The following is a 25,491-nucleotide window of genomic DNA, read 5'->3' on the forward strand; positions in this document are numbered from 1 at the left end:
TATGTACACTATATGTGCCCCGTATAGTGAGTATACACAATGTACAGTCAGTATATACACAATGTACGTGCCCCGTATAGTGAGTATACACAATGTACAGGCAGTATATACACAATGTATGTGCCCTGTATAGTCAGTATACACAATGTACAGGCAGTATATACACAATGTATGTGCCCCGTATAGTCAGTATACACAATGTACAGTCAGTATATACACAATGTATGTGCCCCGTATAGTGAGTATACACAATGTACAGGCAGTATATACACAATGTACGTGTCCCGTATAGTGAGTATACACAATGTACAGTCAGTATATACACAATGTATGTGCCCTGTATAGTGAGTATACACAATGTACAGTCAGTATATACACAATGTACGTGTCCCGTATAGTGAGTATACACAATGTACAGTCAGTATATACACAATGTATGTGCCCTGTATAGTGAGTATACACAATGTACAGTCAGTATATACACAATGTATGTGCCCTGTATAGTCAGTATACACAATGTACAGGCAGTATATACACAATGTATGTGCCCCGTATAGTCAGTATACACAATGTACAGTCAGTATATACAGTATATGTGCCCCGTATAGTCAGTATACACAATGTACAGGCAGTATATACACTATGTGTGCCCCGTATAGTCAGTATACACAATGTACAGGCAGTATATACACAATGTATGTGCCCTGTATAGTCAGTATACACAATGTACAGTCAGTATATACACAATGTATGTGCCCCGTATAGTGAGTATACACAATGTACAGTCAGTATATACACAATGTGTGTGCCCCGTATAGTCAGAATACACAATGTATAGTCAGTATACACAATGTACAGGCAGTATATACACAGTGTACGTGCCCCGTATAGTGAGTATACACAATGTACAGTCAGTATATACACAATGTACGTGCCCCGTATAGTCAGTATACACAATGTACAGTCAGTATATACACTATATGTGCCCCGTATAGTGAGTATACACAATGTACAGTCAGTATATACACAATGTACGTGCCCCGTATAGTCAGTATACACAATGTACAGGCAGTATATACACAATGTATGTGCCCCGTATAGTGAGTATACACAATGTACAGTCAGTATATACACAATGTATGTGCCCCGTATAGTGAGTATACACAATGTACAATCAGTATATACACAATGTATGTGCCCCGTATAGTGAGTATACACAATGTACAGTCAGTATATACACAATGTATGTGCCCCGTATAGTCAGTATACACAATGTACAGGCAGTATATACACAATGTACGTGTCCCGTATAGTGAGTATACACAATGTACAGGCAGTATATACACAATGTATGTGCCCTGTATAGTCAGTATACACAATGTACAGTCAGTATATACACAATGTGTGTGCCCCGTATAGTGAGTATACACAATGTACAGGCAGTATATACACAATGTATGTGCCCTGTATAGTCAGTATACACAATGTACAGTCAGTATATACACAATGTGTGTGCCCCGTATAGTGAGTATACACAATGTACAGGCAGTATATACACAATGTATGTGCCCCGTATAGTCAGTATACACAATGTACAGGCAGTATATACACAATGTACGTGTCCCGTATAGTGAGTATACACAATGTACAGGCAGTATATACACAATGTATGTGCCCTGTATAGTCAGTATACACAATGTACAGTCAGTATATACACAATGTGTGTGCCCCGTATAGTGAGTATACACAATGTACAGGCAGTATATACACAATGTATGTGCCCCGTATAGTCAGTATACACAATGTACAGTCAGTATATACAGTATATGTGCCCTGTATAGTCAGTATACACAATGTACAGTCAGTATATACAGTATATGTGCCCTGTATAGTCAGTATACACAATGTACAGGCAGCATTTACAGTATATATGTGACGGGTCTCGGCTGTTTCTTGCTGCAGCCCGGAGTCCACTGTTCACATTGCACTGAGTTTGACCCCAGCGGGATGGGACAGGAGATCTGGACGGACCTTCTGGAGGACGGGCGACTGGACTCCCCTGCTGGTAAGTACTGGCTGACCACTTAGCTGACCAGTGCCCCCTGCAGGCCACTTACTGTAACCTTCCCCCCACAGGTGTCAGCTCCCCTACTATCAGAGGACAGAAGGTAGCGGCGGCGGTGGCGGCGGGCTGCACGGTGGGCAACGTAGGGCGAGGCACCCTGGAGTTCTGTCTCTGCTGGCACATGCCCAGGATCCGCTTTGGCTCTGGAGAGAAGGAGTACTGCAGGTCGGGGCCCCTCCTGTCCGTCCCACTCCCGGCTGGTCCCGCCCCCCTTCTCATCTGCCTCTCCTTATCTCCTCAGACGCTACACCCGCTTCTTTGGCAGCGAGGAGGGGGCGGCCTCCACCCTCTGTCACTACGCGCTATCCCACTATGAAGAATGGGAGCAGAAGATAGAAGCCTGGCAAGTGCCGATCCTGCAGGACAGGTACGTATGGATGGTGGAACCCCGCTGATCTGTAGAGGGGTTGTGTCAGTGTGAGGAGGGAATAGTACGTATGGATGGTGGAACGCTGCTGATCTGTAGAGGGGTTGTGTCAGTGTGAGGCAGGACAGGTACGTATGGATGGTGGAACGCTGCTGATCTGTAGAGGGGTTGTGTCAGTGTGAGGCAGGACAGGTACGTATGGATGGCGCTACACTGCTGATCTGTAGGGGGGTTGTGTCAGTGTGAGGCAGGACAGGTACGTATGAATGGCGCTACACTGCTGATCTGTAGAGGGGTTGTGTCAGTGTGAGGCAGGACAGGTACGTATGGATGGTGGAACCCCGCTGATCTGTAGAGGGGTTGTGTCAGTGTGAGGAGGGAATAGTACGTATGGATGGTGGAACGCTGCTGATCTGTAGAGGGGTTGTGTCAGTGTGAGGCAGGACAGGTACGTATGGATGGCGCTACACTGCTGATCTGTAGGGGGGTTGTGTCAGTGTGAGGCAGGACAGGTACGTATGGATGGCGCTACACTGCTGATCTGTAGGGGGGTTGTGTCAGTGTGAGGCAGGACAGGTACGTATGGATGGTGCTACACTGCTGATCTGTAGAGGGGTTGTGTCAGTGTGAGGCAGGACAGGTACGTATGGATGGTGGAACCCCGCTGATCTGTAGAGGGGTTGTGTCAGTGTGAGGAGGGAATAGTACGTATGGATGGTGGAACGCTGCTGATCTGTAGGGGGGTTGTGTCAGTGTGAGGCAGGACAGGTACGTATGGATGGCGCTACACTGCTGATCTGTAGGGGGGTTGTGTCAGTGTGAGGCAGGACAGGTACGTATGGATGGTGGAACGCTGCTGATCTGTAGAGGGGTTGTGTCAGTGTGAGGCAGGACAGGTACGTATGGATGGCGCTACACTGCTGATCTGTAGAGGGGTTGTGTCAGTGTGAGGCAGGACAGGTACGTATGGATGGCGCTACACTGCTGATCTGTAGGGGGGTTGTGTCAGTGTGAGGCAGGGCAGGTACGTATGGATGGCGCTACACTGCTGATCTGTAGGGGGGTTGTGTCAGTGTGAGGCAGGGCAGGTACGTATGGATGGTGCTACACTGCTGATCTGTAGGGGGGTTGTGTCAGTGTGAGGCAGGACAGGTACGTATGGATGGCGCTACACTGCTGATCTGTAGGGGGGTTGTGTCAGTGTGAGGCAGGACAGGTACGTATGGATGGCGGAACGCTGCTGATCTGTAGGGGGGTTGTGTCAGTGTGAGGAGGGAATAGTACGTATGGATGGCGCTACACTGCTGATCTGTAGAGGGGTTGTGTCAGTGTGAGGAGGGAATAGTACGTATGGATGGTGGAACGCTGCTGATCTGTAGGGGGGTTGTGTCAGTGTGAGGCAGGACAGGTACGTATGGATGGCGCTACACTGCTGATCTGTAGAGGGGTTGTGTCAGTGTGAGGCAGGACAGGTACGTATGGATGGTGCTACACTGCTGATCTGTAGAGGGGTTGTGTCAGTGTGAGGCAGGACAGGTACGTATGGATGGCGCTACACTGCTGATCTGTAGGGGGGTTGTGTCAGTGTGAGGCAGGACAGGTACGTATGGATGGCGGAACACTGCTGATCTGTAGGGGGGTTGTGTCAGTGTGAGGCAGGACAGGTACGTATGGATGGCGCTACACTGCTGATCTGTAGAGGGGTTGTGTCAGTGTGAGGCAGGACAGGTACGTATGGATGGCGCTACACTGCTGATCTGTAGGGGGGTTGTGTCAGTGTGAGGCAGGACAGGTACGTATGGATGGCGCTACACTGCTGATCTGTAGGGGGGTTGTGTCAGTGTGAGGCAGGACAGGTACGTATGGATGGTGGAACACTGCTGATCTGTAGAGGGGTTGTGTCAGTGTGAGGCAGGGCAGGTACGTATGGATGGCGCTACACTGCTGATCTGTAGGGGGGTTGTCAGTGTGAGGCAGGACAGGTACGTATGGATGGTGGAACGCTGCTGATCTGTAGGGGGGTTGTGTCAGTGTGAGGCAGGACAGGTACGTATGGATGGTGCTACACTGCTGATCTGTAGAGGGGTTGTGTCAGTGTGAGGCAGGACAGGTACGTATGGATGGTGGAACGCTGCTGATCTGTAGAGGGGTTGTGTCAGTGTGAGGCAGGGCAGGTACGTATGGATGGCGCTACACTGCTGATCTGTAGAGGGGTTGTGTCAGTGTGAGGCAGGACAGGTACGTATGGATGGCGCTACACTGCTGATCTGTAGGGGGGTTGTGTCAGTGTGAGGCAGGGCAGGTACGTATGGATGGCGCTACACTGCTGATCTGTAGGGGGGTTGTGTCAGTGTGAGGCAGGACAGGTACGTATGGATGGTGGAACGCTGCTGATCTGTAGGGGGGTTGTGTCAGTGTGAGGCAGGACAGGTACGTATGGATGGCGCTACACTGCTGATCTGTAGGGGGGTTGTGTCAGTGTGAGGCAGGACAGGTACGTATGGATGGTGCTACACTGCTGATCTGTAGAGGGGTTGTGTCAGTGTGAGGCAGGACAGGTACGTATGGATGGTGGAACCCCGCTGATCTGTAGAGGGGTTGTGTCAGTGTGAGGAGGGAATAGTACGTATGGATGGTGGAACGCTGCTGATCTGTAGGGGGGTTGTGTCAGTGTGAGGCAGGACAGGTACGTATGGATGGCGCTACACTGCTGATCTGTAGGGGGGTTGTGTCAGTGTGAGGCAGGACAGGTACGTATGGATGGTGGAACGCTGCTGATCTGTAGAGGGGTTGTGTCAGTGTGAGGCAGGACAGGTACGTATGGATGGCGCTACACTGCTGATCTGTAGAGGGGTTGTGTCAGTGTGAGGCAGGGCAGGTACGTATGGATGGCGCTACACTGCTGATCTGTAGGGGGGTTGTGTCAGTGTGAGGCAGGGCAGGTACGTATGGATGGTGCTACACTGCTGATCTGTAGGGGGGTTGTGTCAGTGTGAGGCAGGACAGGTACGTATGGATGGCGCTACACTGCTGATCTGTAGGGGGGTTGTGTCAGTGTGAGGCAGGACAGGTACGTATTGTCACGGAGCAAAGGTATACGTCTTCCTCCGGATGGTCTTTTGAATCAACACGGACGCCAGAGGTCGGGAGACAACAGCAATTTATTGTAATCCACAAAGTTAGTAGCCGGCAGCGGTCACATCAACCGTAATAACAATAAGTCCACAGAAGTCACAATCCAATGATAACTTTGGTTCCTTGGTCCTGTAACTATATCCTGGCTCTCTGCAGAGCTGTGCACAGGCCGGCTAACACATACTAACTCCAGCTACAACTATATACTAAGACTGTTACTTCCTATACCTGGGGGTGGGAAGGGCTGAGTCACAGATCCTTCCCCCCTCACCTATACCAAGGAGAGCAGACTCCCTGTCTCTTTTGAACAATGCACAGTCCAACATCTTCTTGGAGACACTGATCAGATTATCTCCACCCATTGTCCTCACTGGTCCTCACTAGTTAGAGGGATTTGCATACAATGTGCTAACACACTAGACCCTAATCAGCCAACTACACATTGATGTATATAACAGGTTAGAGAATACATTCCACATGAAATATATATTACACATTGCCTATAGTATAGACTCTAACCATCCCGTGACAACCCCTCCCCCTCTCAAAACATGTGCATGACACAATTGGCCTACACAGGTAAATTGGGGAATGCACATCAGTCTCTATAGCTCATATTTCCTCCTGCCGGGATAACCCATCTGCGTTCTGGTGTTGGTTCCCTCGGCGGTACTGAATGGTAAAGTTGTAGGGTTGAAGGGCTGGCATCTGTCAGAAAATCCGGTGGATCCATGTTGGCGTCTCTCTGAGCTTGGCTTCGGGTCACTGCTCCCACAAAGTGGCACTGTAGATTTCCAACATCGTTGCCTAACAGAACATCGGCCGGCAGCCCGCTCATCACACCAATTGTGCATCGTTTTGGTCCATAACCATAGTCGAGTTCCACGGTAGCTTTAGGAATACGTCTTTGAGTACCCCCTGCCAACTTGATAGAAATGCCAGGGCCCTCCTCTAGGGCCTCGGGTCGCACAACTCGGGGGTCCGCTACCGTTAGGAAAGCTCCCGAGTCCCGGAATCCAACAACTGTTCGGCCATCCAGTAGGACCTCCTGCAAGTGCTTCCTCTGAAGGTTTGCGGGATGTGTGGCGGAAGGCTGAATCCCATAGACCCCTGGAGGTGGAACAGATGGGTCATTCATGGAGTCATCTGGAAATGGGGCCAAACTTTCTGTCCTAGGGGTGGTTCCCAGGTAGTGAATAGGCCGGGATGCCACGGTGGCCCGTGCCCCCATGTTAGCAGGGCAACTAGCTTGCAAATGTCCAGGCCGCCCGCACCCAAAACATCTGCGCTCTAGCATTCTTCCAGTGGGTCGTTGTCTAGGGACAGGGTTGTTCATAGCTGGAGGCCGATGGGCTGGGGCAGGGGTAGAGGGGGAATTGTAATCCTGAGGCCGGACACGAAAGGTGGGTGGCTGGCTGAAGGGTGTCTGGCGGACTGTGGTAGTTTTCCGCTCCTCTGCAAACAACCTCTTCCACTGCGGCTTGATGGTCAGGCCCTCATCTGCAAGGGAAGCAGCTTGCTCAACTGTGGCTGGGTTCCGTTCCAGCACCCACTCACGGATCTCAGCGGGGCACTGGGAAAAGAACTGTTCCTTAAGTATGACTTGGAGGATCTTATCGACTGTGACAGCCTCCTCTCCTTCTAGCCAGCGCTTGCATGCTTGCTTCAACTTGTGGGCGAACATGTGGAAGGAGCTTCCCCCATTGTAAGACAAAGAGCGGAACTGAACTCGGTAGGTCTCTGGAGTGACTGCATAATACTTCTGCACCGCTCTTTTAATGGCCTCATAGTCCCGCTGATCACTAGGGTCCATAGCTCTGAGAGCTTCCGCAGCCCCATCTCGTAGGTGCCCCACCAGATACCGGACCCAATCCTTCTCTGGGACTTCCATCAGGTGGCACTGGTGTTCGAAGTCCTGAAAATATCCATCAACATCCCCAGCCGCTTCATCAAAGGTCTTGAAGTGTTTATGGGAGACATATGGTGGTTCTCTCACTGTTGGGCTGGGGGTCGGCGTTTGATTATAATTCCTCGTAGTTATCTCAGCCATTCGCCTTTCATGCGCCATTCTTTCCTTTTCATACGCCATTCTCTGTTCCTCCTTCTCCGTTTCCTGAGCCCTCTGTAACGCTCTACTCCTTTGCTCTGCAGTTGCTTCTAGCCCCAGCACTGCCAATTCCTCCTCATACAAAACAACCCATCTGCTCTTTTGGGTCTGTACCTGCCACTCCCGTATCTCTCCAGTCTCCTGGGGGCAGCCCTCCTCATGGTCGCTTTGCAGGGTCATCTCCTCCAGTGCCTCGATCAGTTGATCTTTCGTTCTTCCCTGGTAACTCAGGTTTAGTTCCCGGGCCCTTACTTGTAGACTTGCCATAGTCCAGTTCCTGTATTCTGAGGTTGTGGCTCCATTAATCGCTGAGCTGCTGTAGTCCATCTCGCTGTCCGCTGTTGATCCCACTGCTGCCAACCAGTTGTCACGGAGCAAAGGTATACGTCTTCCTCCGGATGGTCTTTTGAATCAACACGGACGCAAGAGGTCGGGAGACAACAGCAATTTATTGTAATCCACAAAGTTAGTAGCCGGCAGCGGTCACATCAACCGTAATAACAATAAGTCCACAGAAGTCACAATCCAATGATAACTTTGGTTCCTTGGTCCTGTAACTATATCCTGGCTCTCTGCAGAGCTGTGCACAGGCCGGCTAACACATACTAACTCCAGCTACAACTATATACTAAACTGTTACTTCCTATACCTGGGGGTGGGAAGGGCTGAGTCACAGATCCTTCCCCCCTCACCTATGCCAAGGAGAGCAGACTCCCTGTCTACTATGGACAATGCACCGTCCAACATCTTCTTGGAGACACTGATCAGATTATCTCCACCCATTGTCCTCACTGGTCCTCACTAGTTAGAGGGATTTGCATACAATGTGCTAACACACTAGACCCTAATCAGCCAACTACACATTGATGTATATAACAGGTTAGAGAATACATTCCACATGAAATATATATTACACATTGCCTATAGTATAGACTCTAACCATCCCGTGACACGTATGGATGGCGGAACGCTGCTGATCTGTAGGGGGGTTGTGTCAGTGTGAGGAGGGAATAGTACGTATGGATGGCGCTACACTGCTGATCTGTAGAGGGGTTGTGTCAGTGTGAGGAGGGAATAGTACGTATGGATGGTGGAACGCTGCTGATCTGTAGGGGGGTTGTGTCAGTGTGAGGCAGGACAGGTACGTATGGATGGCGCTACACTGCTGATCTGTAGAGGGGTTGTGTCAGTGTGAGGCAGGACAGGTACGTATGGATGGTGCTACACTGCTGATCTGTAGAGGGGTTGTGTCAGTGTGAGGCAGGACAGGTACGTATGGATGGCGCTACACTGCTGATCTGTAGGGGGGTTGTGTCAGTGTGAGGCAGGACAGGTACGTATGGATGGCGGAACACTGCTGATCTGTAGGGGGGTTGTGTCAGTGTGAGGCAGGACAGGTACGTATGGATGGCGCTACACTGCTGATCTGTAGAGGGGTTGTGTCAGTGTGAGGCAGGACAGGTACGTATGGATGGTGGAACACTGCTGATCTGTAGAGGGGTTGTGTCAGTGTGAGGCAGGGCAGGTACGTATGGATGGCGCTACACTGCTGATCTGTAGGGGGGTTGTCAGTGTGAGGCAGGACAGGTACGTATGGATGGTGGAACGCTGCTGATCTGTAGGGGGGTTGTGTCAGTGTGAGGCAGGACAGGTACGTATGGATGGTGCTACACTGCTGATCTGTAGAGGGGTTGTGTCAGTGTGAGGCAGGACAGGTACGTATGGATGGTGGAACGCTGCTGATCTGTAGAGGGGTTGTGTCAGTGTGAGGCAGGGCAGGTACGTATGGATGGCGCTACACTGCTGATCTGTAGAGGGGTTGTGTCAGTGTGAGGCAGGACAGGTACGTATGGATGGCGCTACACTGCTGATCTGTAGGGGGGTTGTGTCAGTGTGAGGCAGGGCAGGTACGTATGGATGGCGCTACACTGCTGATCTGTAGGGGGGTTGTGTCAGTGTGAGGCAGGACAGGTACGTATGGATGGTGGAACGCTGCTGATCTGTAGGGGGGTTGTGTCAGTGTGAGGCAGGACAGGTACGTATGGATGGCGCTACACTGCTGATCTGTAGGGGGGTTGTGTCAGTGTGAGGCAGGACAGGTACGTATGGATGGTGGAACGCTGCTGATCTGTAGGGGGGTTGTGTCAGTGTGAGGCAGGACAGGTACGTATGGATGGTGGAACGCTGCTGATCTGTAGGGGGGTTGTGTCAGTGTGAGGCAGGACAGGTACGTATGGATGGTGGAACGCTGCTGATCTGTAGGGGGGTTGTGTCAGTGTGAGGCAGGACAGGTACGTATGGATGGCGCTACACTGCTGATCTGTAGAGGGGTTGTGTCAGTGTGAGGCAGGACAGGTACGTATGGATGGCGCTACACTGCTGATCTGTAGGGGGGTTGTGTCAGTGTGAGGCAGGACAGGTACGTATGGATGGCGCTACACTGCTGATCTGTAGGGGGGTTGTGTCAGTGTGAGGCAGGACAGGTACGTATGGATGGCGCTACACTGCTGATCTGTAGGGGGGTTGTGTCAGTGTGAGGCAGGACAGGTACGTATGGATGGTGGAACGCTGCTGATCTGTAGAGGGGTTGTGTCAGTGTGAGGCAGGGCAGGTACGTATGGATGGTGGAACGCTGCTGATCTGTAGGGGGGTTGTGTCAGTGTGAGGCAGGACAGGTACGTATGGATGGTGCTACACTGCTGATCTGTAGAGGGGTTGTGTCAGTGTGAGGCAGGACAGGTACGTATGGATGGTGGAACGCTGCTGATCTGTAGAGGGGTTGTGTCAGTGTGAGGCAGGACAGGTACGTATGGATGGTGCTACACTGCTGATCTGTAGAGGGGTTGTGTCAGTGTGAGGCAGGACAGGTACGTATGGATGGTGGAACGCTGCTGATCTGTAGAGGGGTTGTGTCAGTGTGAGGCAGGACAGGTACGTATGGATGGCGCTACACTGCTGATCTGTAGAGGGGTTGTGTCAGTGTGAGGCAGGGCAGGTACGTATGGATGGCGGAACGCTGCTGATCTGTAGGGGGGTTGTGTCAGTGTGAGGCAGGACAGGTACGTATGGATGGCGCTACACTGCTGATCTGTAGAGGGGTTGTGTCAGTGTGAGGCAGGACAGGTACGTATGGATGGCGCTACACTGCTGATCTGTAGAGGGGTTGTGTCGGTGTGAGGCAGGACAGGTACGTATGGATGGCGCTACACTGCTGATCTGTAGGGGGGTTGTGTCAGTGTGAGGCAGGACAGGTACGTATGGATGGTGCTACACTGCTGATCTGTAGAGGGGTTGTGTCAGTGTGAGGCAGGACAGGTACGTATGGATGGCGCTACACTGCTGATCTGTAGGGGGGTTGTGTCAGTGTGAGGCAGGACAGGTACGTATGGATGGTGGAACGCTGCTGATCTGTAGAGGGGTTGTGTCAGTGTGAGGCAGGACAGGTACGTATGGATGGTGGAACGCTGCTGATCTGTAGGGGGGTTGTGTCAGTGTGAGGCAGGACAGGTACGTATGGATGGCGCTACACTGCTGATCTGTAGAGGGGTTGTGTCAGTGTGAGGCAGGACAGGTACGTATGGATGGCGCTACACTGCTGATCTGTAGAGGGGTTGTGTCAGTGTGAGGCAGGACAGGTACGTATGGATGGTGGGCCACTCCCTAGTATATATAGGAGAACGGACCACAACCCAGTATATACCGCTCTTACATAGGAGTACACGCCTGTCCTGTAATATACCGCTCTTACATAGGAGTACACGCCTGTCCTGTAATATACCGCTCTTACATAGGAGTACACACCTGTCCTATAATATACCGCTCTTACATAGGAGTACACGCCTGTCCTGTAATATACCGCTCTTACATAGGAGTACACGCCTGTCCTGTAATATACCGCTCTTACATAGGAGTACACGCCTGTCCTGTAATATACCGCTCTTACATAGGAGTACACGCCTGTCCTGTAATATACCGCTCTTACATAGGAGTACACGCCTGTCCTGTAATATACCGCTCATACATAGGAGTACACGCCTGTCCTATAATATACCGCTCTTACATAGGAGTACACACCTGTCCTGTAATATACCGCTCATACATAGGAGTACACGCCTGTCCTGTAATATACCGCTCTTACATAGGAGTACACACCTGTCCTGTAATATACCGCTCTTACATAGGAGTACACGCCTGTCCTATAATATACCGCTCTTACATAGGCGTACACACCTGTCCTATAATATACCGCTCTTACATAGGAGTACACGCCTGTCCTGTAATATACCGCTCTTACATAGGAGTACACGCCTGTCCTGTAATATACCGCTCTTACATAGGAGTACACGCCTGTCCTGTAATATACCGCTCTTACATAGGAGTACACGCCTGTCCTGTAATATACCGCTCTTACATAGGAGTACACGCCTGTCCTGTAATATACCGCTCATACATAGGAGTACACGCCTGTCCTGTAATATACCGCTCTTACATAGGAGTACACGCCTGTCCTGTAATATACCGCTCTTACATAGGAGTACACGCCTGTCCTGTAATATACCGCTCATACATAGGAGTACACGCCTGTCCTGTAATATACCGCTCTTACATAGGAGTACACGCCTGTCCTGTAATATACCGCTCTTACATAGGAGTACACGCCTGTCCTGTAATATACCGCTCTTACATAGGAGTACACGCCTGTCCTGTAATATACCGCTCTTACATAGGAGTACAGACCTGTCCTGTAATATACCGCTCATACATAGGAGTACACGCCTGTCCTGTAATATACCGCTCTTAGGCTGCATTCACACGGAGTAAACGCTGGCGTTTTTTGTGTGTTTTTTGCACATAGCGCCGTGTTTACGCCGCGTAGCGTCGCGTTAACGCCGCGCTATTTAGCGGTGGCGTTGCCCGGCGTTAACGCGGCGTATACGCGACGCTACGCGGCGTAAACGCGGCGCTATGTGCAAAAAACACACAAAAAACGCCAGCGTTTACTCCGTGTGAATGCAGCCTTACATAGGAGTACACGCCTGTCCTGTAATATACCGCTCTTACATAGGAGTACACACCTGTCCTATAATATACCGCTCTTACATAGGAGTACACGCCTGTCCTGTAATATACCGCTCTTACATAGGAGTACACGCCTGTCCTGTAATATACCGCTCTTACATAGGAGTACACGCCTGTCCTATAATATACCGCTCTTACATAGGAGTACACGCCTGTCCTATAATATACCGCTCTTACATAGGAGTACACACCTGTCCTGTAATATACCGCTCTTACATAGGAGTACACGCCTGTCCTATAATATACCGCTCTTACATAGGAGTACACGCCTGTCCTGTAATATACCGCTCTTACATAGGAGTACACGCCTGTCCTGTAATATACCGCTCTTACATAGGAGTACACGCCTGTCCTGTAATATACCGCTCTTACATAGGAGTACACGCCTGTCCTGTAATATACCGCTCTTACATAGGAGTACATGCCTGTCCTGTAATATACCGCTCTTACATAGGAGTACACGCCTGTCCTGTAATATACCGCTCTTACATAGGAGTACACGCCTGTCCTGTAATATACCGCTCTTACATAGGCGTACACACCTGTCCTATAATATACCGCTCTTACATAGGAGTACACGCCTGTCCTGTAATATACCGTTCTTACATAGGAGTACAGACCTGTCCTGTAATATACCGCTCTTACATAGGCGTACACACCTGTCCTATAATATACCGCTCTTACATAGGAGTACAGGCCTGTCCTGTAATATACCGCTCTTACATAGGCGTACACACCTGTCCTATAATATACCGCTCTTACATAGGAGTACACGCCTGTCCTGTAATATACCGCTCTTACATAGGAGTACACGCCTGTCCTGTAATATACCGCTCTTACATAGGAGTACACGCCTGTCCTGTATTATACTGACCTGTTCCGTGTCCTCTCTTCCTCCAGCCTCCTTCCGTCCTGGTATAAGTCGGCGCTCTTCAATGAGCTGTATTTTGTGGCAGATGGCGGTACGATCTGGGTGGAGGTTCCAGCTGATGATCCAAATGATGAGCTAATGAAGATCGGCCGGAAACACCTGCCGGGGATGGGAGGTCTCCTGCAGGAATACGGGCGCTTCGCCTACCTGGAAGGTGGGACCCCCCATATACACCGCACTATATATCCATGTGCCCCGCACCCCCCTGGACACCCCCATATACACCCCACTATATACTGTATATGCATGTGCCCCGCACCCCCATATACACCCCACTATATACTGTATATCTATGTGCCCCGCACCCCCATATACACCCTTCTATATACTGTATATCTATGTGCCCCGCACCCCCATATACACCCTTCTATATACTGTATATCTATGTGCCCCGCACCCCCATATACACCCCACTATATACTGTATATCTATGTGCCCCGCACCCCCATATACACCCCACTATATATCCATGTGCCCCGCACCCCCATATACACCCCACTATATACTGTATATGCATGTGCCCCGCACCCCCATATACACCCCACTATATACTGTATATCTATGTGCCCCACACCCCCATATACACCCCACTATATACTGTATATGCATGTGCCCCGCACCCCCATATACACCCCACTATATACTGTATATGCATGTGCCCCGCACCCCCATATACACCCCACTATATACTGTATATCTATGTGCCCCGCACCCCCATATACACCCCACTATATACTGTATATGCATGTGCCCCGCACCCCCATATACACCCCACTATATACTGTATATGCATGTGCCCCGCACCCCCATATACACCCCACTATATACTGTATATGCATGTGCCCCGCACCCCCATATACACCCCACTATATACTGTATATGCATGTGCCCCGCACCCCCATATACACCCCACTATATACTGTATATCTATGTGCCCCACACCCCCATATACACCCCACTATATACTGTATATGCATGTGCCCCACACCCCCATATACACCCCACTATATACTGTATATCTATGTGCCCCGCACCCCCATATACACCCCACTATATACTGTATATCTATGTGCCCCGCACCCCCATATACACCCCACTATATACTGTATATCTATGTGCCCCGCACCCCCATATACACCCCACTATATATCCATGTGCCCCGCACCCCCATATACACCCCACTATATACTGTATATGCATGTGCCCCGCACCCCCATATACACCCCACTATATACTGTATATCTATGTGCCCCACACCCCCATATACACCCCACTATATACTGTATATGCATGTGCCCCGCACCCCCATATACACCCCACTATATACTGTATATGCATGTGCCCCGCACCCCCATATACACCCCACTATATACTGTATATGCATGTGCCCCGCACCCCCATATACACCCCACTATATACTGTATATGCATGTGCCCCGCACCCCCCATATACACCCCACTATATACTGTATATGCATGTGCCCCGCACCCCCATATACACCCCACTATATACTGTATATCTATGTGCCCCACACCCCCATATACACCCCACTATATACTGTATATGCATGTGCCCCACACCCCCATATACACCCCACTATATACTGTATATCTATGTGCCCCGCACCCCCATATACACCCCACTATATACTGTATATCTATGTGCCCCGCACCCCCATATACACCCCACTATATACTGTATATCTATGTGCCCCGCACCCCCATATACACCCTTCTATATACTGTATATCTATGTGCCCCGCACCCCCATATACACCCTTCTATATACTGTATATCTATGTGCCCCGCACCCCCATATACACCCCACTATATACTGTATATCTATGTGCCCCGCACCCCCATATACACCCCACTATATATCCATGTGCCCCGCACCCCCATATACACCCCACTATATACTGTATATGCATGTGCCCCGCACCCCCATATACACCCCACTATATACTGTATATCTATGTGCCCCACACCCCCATATACACCCCACTATATACTGTATATGCATGTGCCCCGCACCCCCATATACACCCCACTATATACTGTATATCTATGTGCCCCGCACCCCCATATACACCCCACTATATACTGTATATGCATGTGCCCCGCACCCCCATATACACCCCACTATATACTGTATATCTATGTGCCCCGCACCCCCATATACACCCCACTATATACTGTATATGCATGTGCCCCGCACCCCCATATACACCCCACTATATACTGTATATCTATGTGCCCCGCACCCCCATATACACCCCACTATATACTGTATATGCATGTGCCCCGCACCCCCATATACACCCCACTATATACTGTATATCTATGTGCCCCACACCCCCATATACACCCCACTATATACTGTATATGCATGTGCCCCGCACCCCCATATACACCCCACTATATACTGTATATCTATGTGCCCCACACCCCCATATACACCCCACTATATACTGTATATGCATGTGCCCCACACCCCCATATACACCCCACTATATACTGTATATCTATGTGCCCCGCACCCCCATATACACCCCACTATATACTGTATATCTATGTGCCCCGCACCCCCATATACACCCCACTATATACTGTATATCTATGTGCCCCGCACCCCCATATACACCCCACTATATATCCATGTGCCCCGCACCCCCCTGGACACCCCCATATACACCCCACTATATATCCATGTGCCCCGCACCCCCCTGGACACCCCCATATACACCCCACTATATATCCATGTGCCCCGCACCCCCCTGGACACCCCCATATACACCCCACTATATATCCATGTGCCCCGCACCCCCCTGGACACCCCCATATACACCCCACTATATATCCATGTGCCCCGCACCCCCCTGGACACCCCCATATACACCCCACTATATATCTATGTGCCCCGCACCCCCCTGGACACCCCCATATACGCCCCACTATATATCCATGTGCCCCGCACCCCCCTGGACACCCCCATATACACCCCACTATATATCCATGTGCCCCGCACCCCCCTGGACACCCCCATATACACCCCACTATATATCCATGTGCCCCGCACCCCCCTGGACACCCCCATATACACCCCACTATATATCTATGTGCCCCGCACCCCCCTGGACACCCCCATATACACCCCACTATATATCTATGTGCCCCGCACCCCCCTGGACACCCCCATATACACCCCACTATATATCCATGTGCCCCGCACCCCCCTGGACACCCCCATATACACCCCACTATATATCTATGTGCCCCGCACCCCCCTGGACACCCCCATATACACCCCACTATATATCCATGTGCCCCGCACCCCCCTGGACACCCCCATATACACCCCACTATATATCTATGTGCCCCGCACCCCCCTGGACACCCCCATATACACCCCACTATATATCCATGTGCCCCGCACCCCCCTGGACACCCCCATATACACCCCACTATATATCTATGTGCCCCGCACCCCCCTGGACACCCCCATATACACCCCACTATATATCCATGTGCCCCGCACCCCCCTGGACACCCCCATATACACCCCACTATATATCTATGTGCCCCGCACCCCCCTGGACACCCCCATATACACCCCACTATATATCCATGTGCCCCGCACCCCCCTGGACACCCCCATATACACCCCACTATATATCCATGTGCCCCGCACCCCCCTGGACACCCCCATATACAACCCACTATATATCTATGTGCCCCGCACCCCCCTGGACACCCCCATATACACCCCACTATATATCTATGTGCCCCGCACCCCCCTGGACACCCCCATATACACCCCACTATATATCTATGTGCCCCGCACCCCCCTGGACACCCCCATATACGCCCCACTATATATCCATGTGCCCCGCACCCCCCTGGACACCCCCATATACGCCCCACTATATATCCATGTGCCCCGCACCCCCCTGGACACCCCCATATACGCCCCTCACATTATTAATGCTGCAGTGGTTTACCTTGTGTCTCCTCAGGACAGGAATACCGTATGTATAACACGTATGACGTCCATTTCTACGCCTCCTTTGCGCTCATCATGCTGTGGCCTCAGTTGGAGATCAGTCTTCAGTATGACATGGGTGTGTATGTGTATATATAGTATAGTGTGTGTATATATGGTATAGTGTGTGTATATATAGTATAGTGTGTGTATATATAGTATAGTGTGTGTATATGGTATAGTGTGTGTATATATAGTATAGTGTGTGTATATGGTATAGTGTGTGTATATATAGTATAGTGTGTATATATGGTATAGTGTGTGTATATATGGTATAGTGTGTATATATGGTATAGTGTGTGTATATATAGTATAGTGTGTGTATATATGGTATAGTATGTGTATATAGGGTATAGTGTGTGTATATGGTATAGTGTGTGTATATATAGTATAGTGTGTGTATATATAGTATAGTGTGTGTATATATGGTATAGTGTGTATATATGGTATAGTGTGTATATATGGTATAGTGTGTATATATGGTATAGTGTGTGTGTATATATGGTATAGTGTGTGTATATAGGGTATAGTGTATGTATATAGGGTATAGTGTATGTATATATGGTATAGTGTGTGTGTATATATGGTATAGTGTGTGTATATATGGTATAGTGTGTGTATATATGGTATAGTGTGTATATAGGGTATAGTGTGTATATAGGGTATAGTGTGTGTATATAGGGTATAGTGTGTGTATATATGGTATAGTGTGTGTATATATGGTATAGTGTGTATATATGGTATAGTGTGTATATAGGGTATAGTGTGTGTATATAGGGTATAGTGTGTGTATATATGGTATAGTGTGTGTATATATGGTATAGTGTGTGTATATATGGTATAGTGTGTGTATATATGGTATAGTGTGTGTATATATGGTATAGTGTGTGTATATATGGTATAGTGTGTGTGTATGGTATAGTGTGTGTATATATAGTATAGTGTGTGTATATATAGTATAGTGTGTGTATATGGTATAGTGTGTGTATATATGGTATAGTGTGTATATAGGGTATAGTGTGTGTATATATGGTATAGTGTGTGTATATATAGTATAGTGTGTGTATATATAGTATAGTGTGTGTGTATATATAGTATAGTGTGTGTATATATGGTATAGTGTGTATATATGGTATAGTGTGTATATATGGTATAGTGTGTATATATGGTATAGTGTGTATATATGGTATAGTGTGTGTGTATATATGGTATAGTGTGTGTATATATGGTATAGTGTGTATATATGGTATAGTGTGTATATATGGTTGTCACGGAGCAAAGGTATACGTCTTCCTCCGGATGGTCTTTTGAATCAACACGGACGCAAGAGGTCGGGAGACAACAGCAATTTATTGTAATCCACAAAGTTAGTAGCCGGCGGCGGTCACATCAACCGTAATAACAATAAGTCCACAGAAGTCACAATCCAATGATAACTTTGGTTCCTTGGTCCTGTAACTATATCCTGGCTCTCTGCAGAGCTGTGCACAGGCCGGCTAACACATACTAACTCCAGCTACAACTATATACTAAGACTGTTACTTCCTCTATCTGTGGGTGGGAAGGGCTGAGTCACAGATCCTTCCCCCCTCACCTATACCAAGGAGAGCAGACTCCCTGTCTCTTTTGAACAATGCACAGTCCAACATCTTCTTGGAGACACTGATCAGATTATCTCCACCCATTGTCCTCACTGGTCCTCACTAGTTAGAGGGATTTGCATACAATGTGCTAACACACTAGACCCGAATCAGCCAACTACACACTGATGTTTACAACAGGTTACAGAATACATTCCACATGAAATATATATTACACATTGCCTATTGCCGGACTCTAACCATCCCATGACAACCCCTCCCCCTCTCAAAACATGTGCATGACACAATTGGCCTACACAGGTAAATTGGGGAATGCACATCAGTCTCTATAGCTCATATTTCCTCCTGCCGGGATAACCCATCTGTGTTCTGGTGTTGGTTCCCTCGGCGGTACTGAATGGTAAAGTTGTAGGGTTGAAGGGCTGGCATCTGGCAGAAAATCCGGTGGATCCATGTTGGCGTCTCTCTGAGCTTGGCTTCGGGTCACTGCTCCCACAAAGTGGCACTGTAGATTTCCAACATCGTTGCCTAACAGAACATCGGCCGGCAGCCCGCTCATCACACCAATTGTGCATCGTTTTGGTCCATAACCATAGTCGAGTTCCACGGTAGCTTTAGGAATACGTCTTTGAGTACCCCCTGCCAACTTGATAGAAATGCCAGGGCCCTCCTCTAGGGCCTCGGGTCGCACAACTCGGGGGTCCGCTACCGTTAGGAAAGCTCCCGAGTCCCGGAATCCAACAACTGTTCGGCCATCCAGTAGGACCTCCTGCAAGTGCTTCCGCTGAAGGTTTGCGGGATGTGTGGCGGAAGGCTGAATCCCATAGACCCCTGGAGGTGGAACAGATGTGTCATTCATGGAGTCATCTGGAAATGGGGCCAAACTTTCTGTCCTAGGAGTGGTTCCCAGGTAGTGAATAGGCCGGGATGCCACGGTGGCCCGTGCCCCCATGTTAACAGGGCAACTAGCTTGCAAATGTCCAGGCCGCCCGCACCCAAAACATCTGCGCTCTAGCATTCTTCCAGTAGGTCGTTGTCTAGGGACAGGGTTGTTCATAGCTGGAGGCCGATGGGCTGGGACAGGGGTAGAGGGGGAATTGTAATCCTGAGGCCGGGCACGAAAGGTGGTTGGCTGGCTGAAGGGTGTCTGGCGGACTGTGGTAGTTTTCCGCTCCTCTGCAAACAACCTCTTCCACTGCGGCTTGATGGTCAGGCCCTCATCTGCAAGAGAAGCAGCTTGCTCAACTGTGGCTGGGTTCCGTTCCAGCACCCACTCACGGATCTCAGCGGGGCACTGGGAAAAGAACTGTTCCTTAAGTATGACTTGGAGGATCTTATCGACTGTGACAGCCTCCTCTCCTTCTAGCCAGCGCTTGCATGCTTGCTTCAACTTGTGGGCGAACATGTGGAAGGAGCTTCCCCCATTGTAAGACAAAGAGCGGAACTGAACTCGGTAGGACTCTGGAGTGACTGCATAATACTTCTGCACCGCTCTTTTAATGGCCTCATAGTCCCGCTGATCACTAGGGTCCATGGCTCTGAGAGCTTCCGCAGCCCCATCTCGTAGGTGCCCCACCAGATACCGGACCCAATCCTTCTCTGGGACTTCCATCAGGCGGCACTGGTGTTCGAAGTCCTGAAAATATCCATCAACATCCCCAGCCGCTTCCTCAAAGGTCTTGAAGTGTTTATGGGAGACATATGGTGGTTCTCTCACTGTTGGGCTGGGGGTCGACGTTTGATTATAATTCCTCATAGTTATCTCAGCCATTCGCATTTCATGCGCCATTCTTTCCTTTTCATACGCCATTCTCTGTTCCTCCTTCTCCGTTTCCTGAGCCCTCTGTAATGCTCTACTCCTTTGCTCTGCAGTTGCTTCTAGCCCCAGCACTGCCAATTCCTCCTCATACAAAACAACCCATCTGCTCTTTTGGGTCTGTACCTGCCACTCCTGTATCTCTCCAGTCTCCTGGGGGCAGCCCTCCTCATGGTCGCTTTGCAGGGTCATCTCCTCCAGTGCCTCGATCAGTTGCTCTTTCGTTCTTCCCTGGTAACTCAGGTTTAGTTCCCGGGCCCTTACTTGTAGACTTGCCATAGTCCAGTTCCTGTATTCTGAGGTTGTGGCTCCATTAATCGCTGAGCTGCTGTAGTCCATCTCGCTGTCCGCTGTTGATCCCACCGCTGCCAACCAGTTGTCACGGAGCAAAGGTATACGTCTTCCTCCGGATGGTCTTTTGAATCAACACGGACGCAAGAGGTCGGGAGACAACAGCAATTTATTGTAATCCACAAAGTTAGTAGCCGGCGGCGGTCACATCAACCGTAATAACAATAAGTCCACAGAAGTCACAATCCAATGATAACTTTGGTTCCTTGGTCCTGTAACTATATCCTGGCTCTCTGCAGAGCTGTGCACAGGCCGGCTAACACATACTAACTCCAGCTACAACTATATACTAAGACTGTTACTTCCTCTATCTGTGGGTGGGAAGGGCTGAGTCACAGATCCTTCCCCCCTCACCTATACCAAGGAGAGCAGACTCCCTGTCTCTTTTGAACAATGCACAGTCCAACATCTTCTTGGAGACACTGATCAGATTATCTCCACCCATTGTCCTCACTAGTTAGAGGTATTTGCATACAATGTGCTAACACACTAGACCCGAATCAGCCAACTACACACTGATGTTTACAACAGGTTACAGAATACATTCCACATGAAATATATATTACACATTGCCTATTGCCGGACTCTAACCATCCCATGACAATGGTATAGTGTGTATATATGGTATAGTGTGTGTGTATATATAGTATAGTGTGTGTATATATGGTATAGTGTGTATATATGGTATAGTGTGTATATATGGTATAGTGTGTGTCATGGGATGGTTAGAGTCCGGCAATAGGCAATGTGTAATATATATTTCATGTGGAATGTATTCTGTAACCTGTTATATACATCAGTGTGTAGTTGGCTGATTAGGGTCTAGTGTGTTAGCACATTGTATGCAAATCCCTCTAACTAGTGAGGACAATGGGTGGAGATAATCTGATCAGTGTCTCCAAGAAGATGTTGGATGGTGCATTGTCCATAGTAGACAGGGAGTCTGCTCTCCTTGGTATAGGTGAGGGGGGAAGGATCTGTGACTCAGCCCTTCCCACCCACAGATATAGGTGTAACAGTCTTAGTATATAGATGTAGCTAGCAGTTAGTATGTGTTAGCCGGCCTGTGCACAGCTCTGCAGAGAGCCAGGACTTAGTTACAGGACCAAGGAACCAAAGTTATCATTGGATTGTGACTTCTGTGGACTTATTGTTATTACGGTTGATGTGACCGCCGCCGGCTACTAACTTTGTGGATTACAATAAATTGCTGTTGTCTCCCGACCTCTTGCGTCCGTGTTGATTCAAAAGACCATCCGGAGGAAGACGTATACCTTTGCTCCGTGACAATTGGTTGGCAGCGGTGGGATCAACAGCGGACAGCGAGATGGACTACAGCAGCCCAGCGATTAATGGAGCCACAACCTCAGAATACAGGAACTGGACTATGGCAAGTCTACAAGTAAGGGCCCGGGAACTAAACCTGAGTTACCAGGGAAGAACGAAAGAGCAACTGATCGAGGCACTGGAGGAGATGACCCTGCAAAGCGACCATGAGGAGGGCTGCCCCCAGGAGACTGGAGAGATACAGGAGTGGCAGGTACAGACCCAAAAGAGCAGATGGGTTGTTTTGTATGAGGAGGAATTGGCAGTGCTGGGGCTAGGAGCAACTGCAGAGCAAAGGAGTAGAGCATTACAGAGGGCTCAGGAAACGGAGAAGGAGGAACAGAGAATGGCGCATGAAAAGGAAAGAATGGCGCATGAAATGCGAATGGCTGAGATAACTACGCGGAATTATAATCAAACGTCGACCCCCAGCCCAACAGTGAGAGAACCACCATATGTCTCCCATAAACACTTCAAGACCTTTGATGAAGCGGCTGGGGATGTTGATGGATATTTTCAGGACTTCGAACACCAGTGCCGCCTGATGGAAGTCCCAGAGAAGGATTGGGTCCGGTATCTGGTGGGGCACCTACGAGATGGGGCTGCGGAAGCTCTCAGAGCCATGGACCCTAGTGATCAGCGGGACTATGAGGCCATTAAAAGAGCGGTGCAGAAGTATTATGCAGTCACTCCAGAGACCTACCGAGTTCAGTTCCGCTCTTTGTCTTACAATGGGGGAAGCTCCTTCCACATGTTCGCCCACAAGTTGAAGCAAGCATGCAAGCGCTGGCTAGAAGGAGAGGAGGCTGTCACAGTCGATAAGATCCTCCAAGTCATACTTAAGGAACAGTTCTTTTCCCAGTGCCCCGCTGAGATCCGTGAGTGGGTGCTGGAACGGAACCCAGCCACAGTTGAGCAAGCTGCTTCTCTTGCAGATGAGGGCCTGACCATCAAGCCGCAGTGGAAGAGGTTGTTTGCAGAGGAGCGGAAAACTACCACAGTCCGCCAGACACCCTTCATCCAGCCACCCACCTTTCGTGCCCGGCCTCAGGATTACAATTCCCCCTCTACCCCTGTCCCAGCCCATCGGCCTCCAGCTATGAACAACCCTGTCCCTAGACAACGACCTACTGGAAGAATGCTAGAGCGCAGATGTTTTGGGTGCGGGCGGCCTGGACATTTGCAAGCTAGTTGCCCTGCTAACATGGGGGCACGGGCCACCGTGGCATCCCGGCCTATTCACTACCTGGGAACCACTCCTAGGACAGAAAGTTTGGCCCCATTTCCAGATGACTCCATGAATGACACATCTGTTCCACCTCCAGGGGTCTATGGGATTCAGCCTTCCGCCACACATCCCGCAAACCCTCAGCGGAAGCACTTGCAGGAGGTCCTACTGGATGGCCGAACAGTTGTTGGATTCCGGGACTCGGGAGCTTTCCTAACGGTAGCGGACCCCCGAGTTGTGCGACCCGAGGCCCTAGAGGAGGGCCCTGGCATTTCTATCAAGTTGGCAGGGGGTACTCAAAGACGTATTCCTAAAGCTACCGTGGAACTCGACTATGGTTATGGACCAAAACGATGCACAATTGGTGTGATGAGCGGGCTGCCGGCCGATGTTCTGTTAGGCAACGATGTTGGAAATCTACAGTGCCACTTTGTGGGAGCAGTGACCCGAAGCCAAGCTCAGGGAGAAGCCAACATGGATCCACCGGATTTTCTGACAGATGCCAGCCCTTCAACCCTACAACTTTACCATTCAGTACCGCCGAGGGAACCAACACCAGAACACAGATGGGTTATCCCGGCAGGAGGAAATATGAGCTATAGAGACTGATGTGCATTCCCCAATTTACCTGTGTAGGCCAATTGTGTCATGCACATGTTTTGAGAGGGGGAGGGGTTGTCACGGGATGGTTAGAGTCTATACTATAGGCAATGTGTAATATATATTTCATGTGGAATGTATTCTGTAACCTGTTGTAAACATCAGTGTGTAGTTGGCTGATTCGGGTCTAGTGTGTTAGCACATTGTATGCAAATCCCTCTAACTAGTGAGGACAATGGGTGGAGATAATCTGATCAGTGTCTCCAAGAAGATGTTGGATGGTGCATTGTCCATAGTAGACAGGGAGTCTGCTCTCCTTGGTATAGGTGAGGGGGGAAGGATCTGTGACTCAGCCCTTCCCACCCACAGATATAGGTGTAACAGTCTTAGTATATAGTATATAGCTAGCAGTTAGTAGGTGTTAGCCGGCCTGTGCACAGCTCTGTAGAGAGCCAGGATTTAGTTACAGGACCAAGGAGCCAAAGCTATCATTGGATTGTGACTTCTGTGGACTTATTGTTGTTACGGTTGATGTGACCGCCGCCGGCTACTAACTTTGTGGATTACAATAAATTGCTGTTGTCTCCCGACCTCTTGCGTCCGTGTTGATTCAAAAGACCATCCGGAGGAAGACGTATACCTTTGCTCCGTGACAGTGTGTATATATGGTATAGTGTGTGTGTATATATGGTATAGTGTGTGTATATATGGTATAGTGTATGTATATAGGGTATAGTGTATGTATATATGGTATAGTGTGTGTATATATGGTATAGTGTGTGTA

General features: G+C 49.6%; 1 protein-coding gene across 1 annotated transcript in view; it reads left to right on the forward strand.

Moving 5' to 3' along the window:
• Positions 1–17,864, forward strand: part of GBA2 (glucosylceramidase beta 2) — a gene marked incomplete at its 3' end in the record, with an annotated part of 73,219 nt that extends 55,355 nt beyond the window's left edge. Inside the window, exons 7-11 of the mRNA XM_075261397.1 lie at positions 1,963–2,065; positions 2,137–2,290; positions 2,367–2,492; positions 13,714–13,898; positions 17,760–17,864. Of these exons, the coding sequence (XP_075117498.1) occupies positions 1,963–2,065; positions 2,137–2,290; positions 2,367–2,492; positions 13,714–13,898; positions 17,760–17,864 (673 nt within the window). The remainder of the gene's footprint in view (positions 1–1,962; positions 2,066–2,136; positions 2,291–2,366; positions 2,493–13,713; positions 13,899–17,759) is intronic.
• Positions 17,865–25,491: the final 7,627 nt, after the last annotated feature.

The sequence above is a fragment of the Leptodactylus fuscus genome, unplaced genomic scaffold (genome assembly GCF_031893055.1).
Source record: "Leptodactylus fuscus isolate aLepFus1 unplaced genomic scaffold, aLepFus1.hap2 HAP2_SCAFFOLD_124, whole genome shotgun sequence".
In the NCBI taxonomy this organism is placed as follows: domain Eukaryota; kingdom Metazoa; phylum Chordata; class Amphibia; order Anura; family Leptodactylidae; genus Leptodactylus; species Leptodactylus fuscus.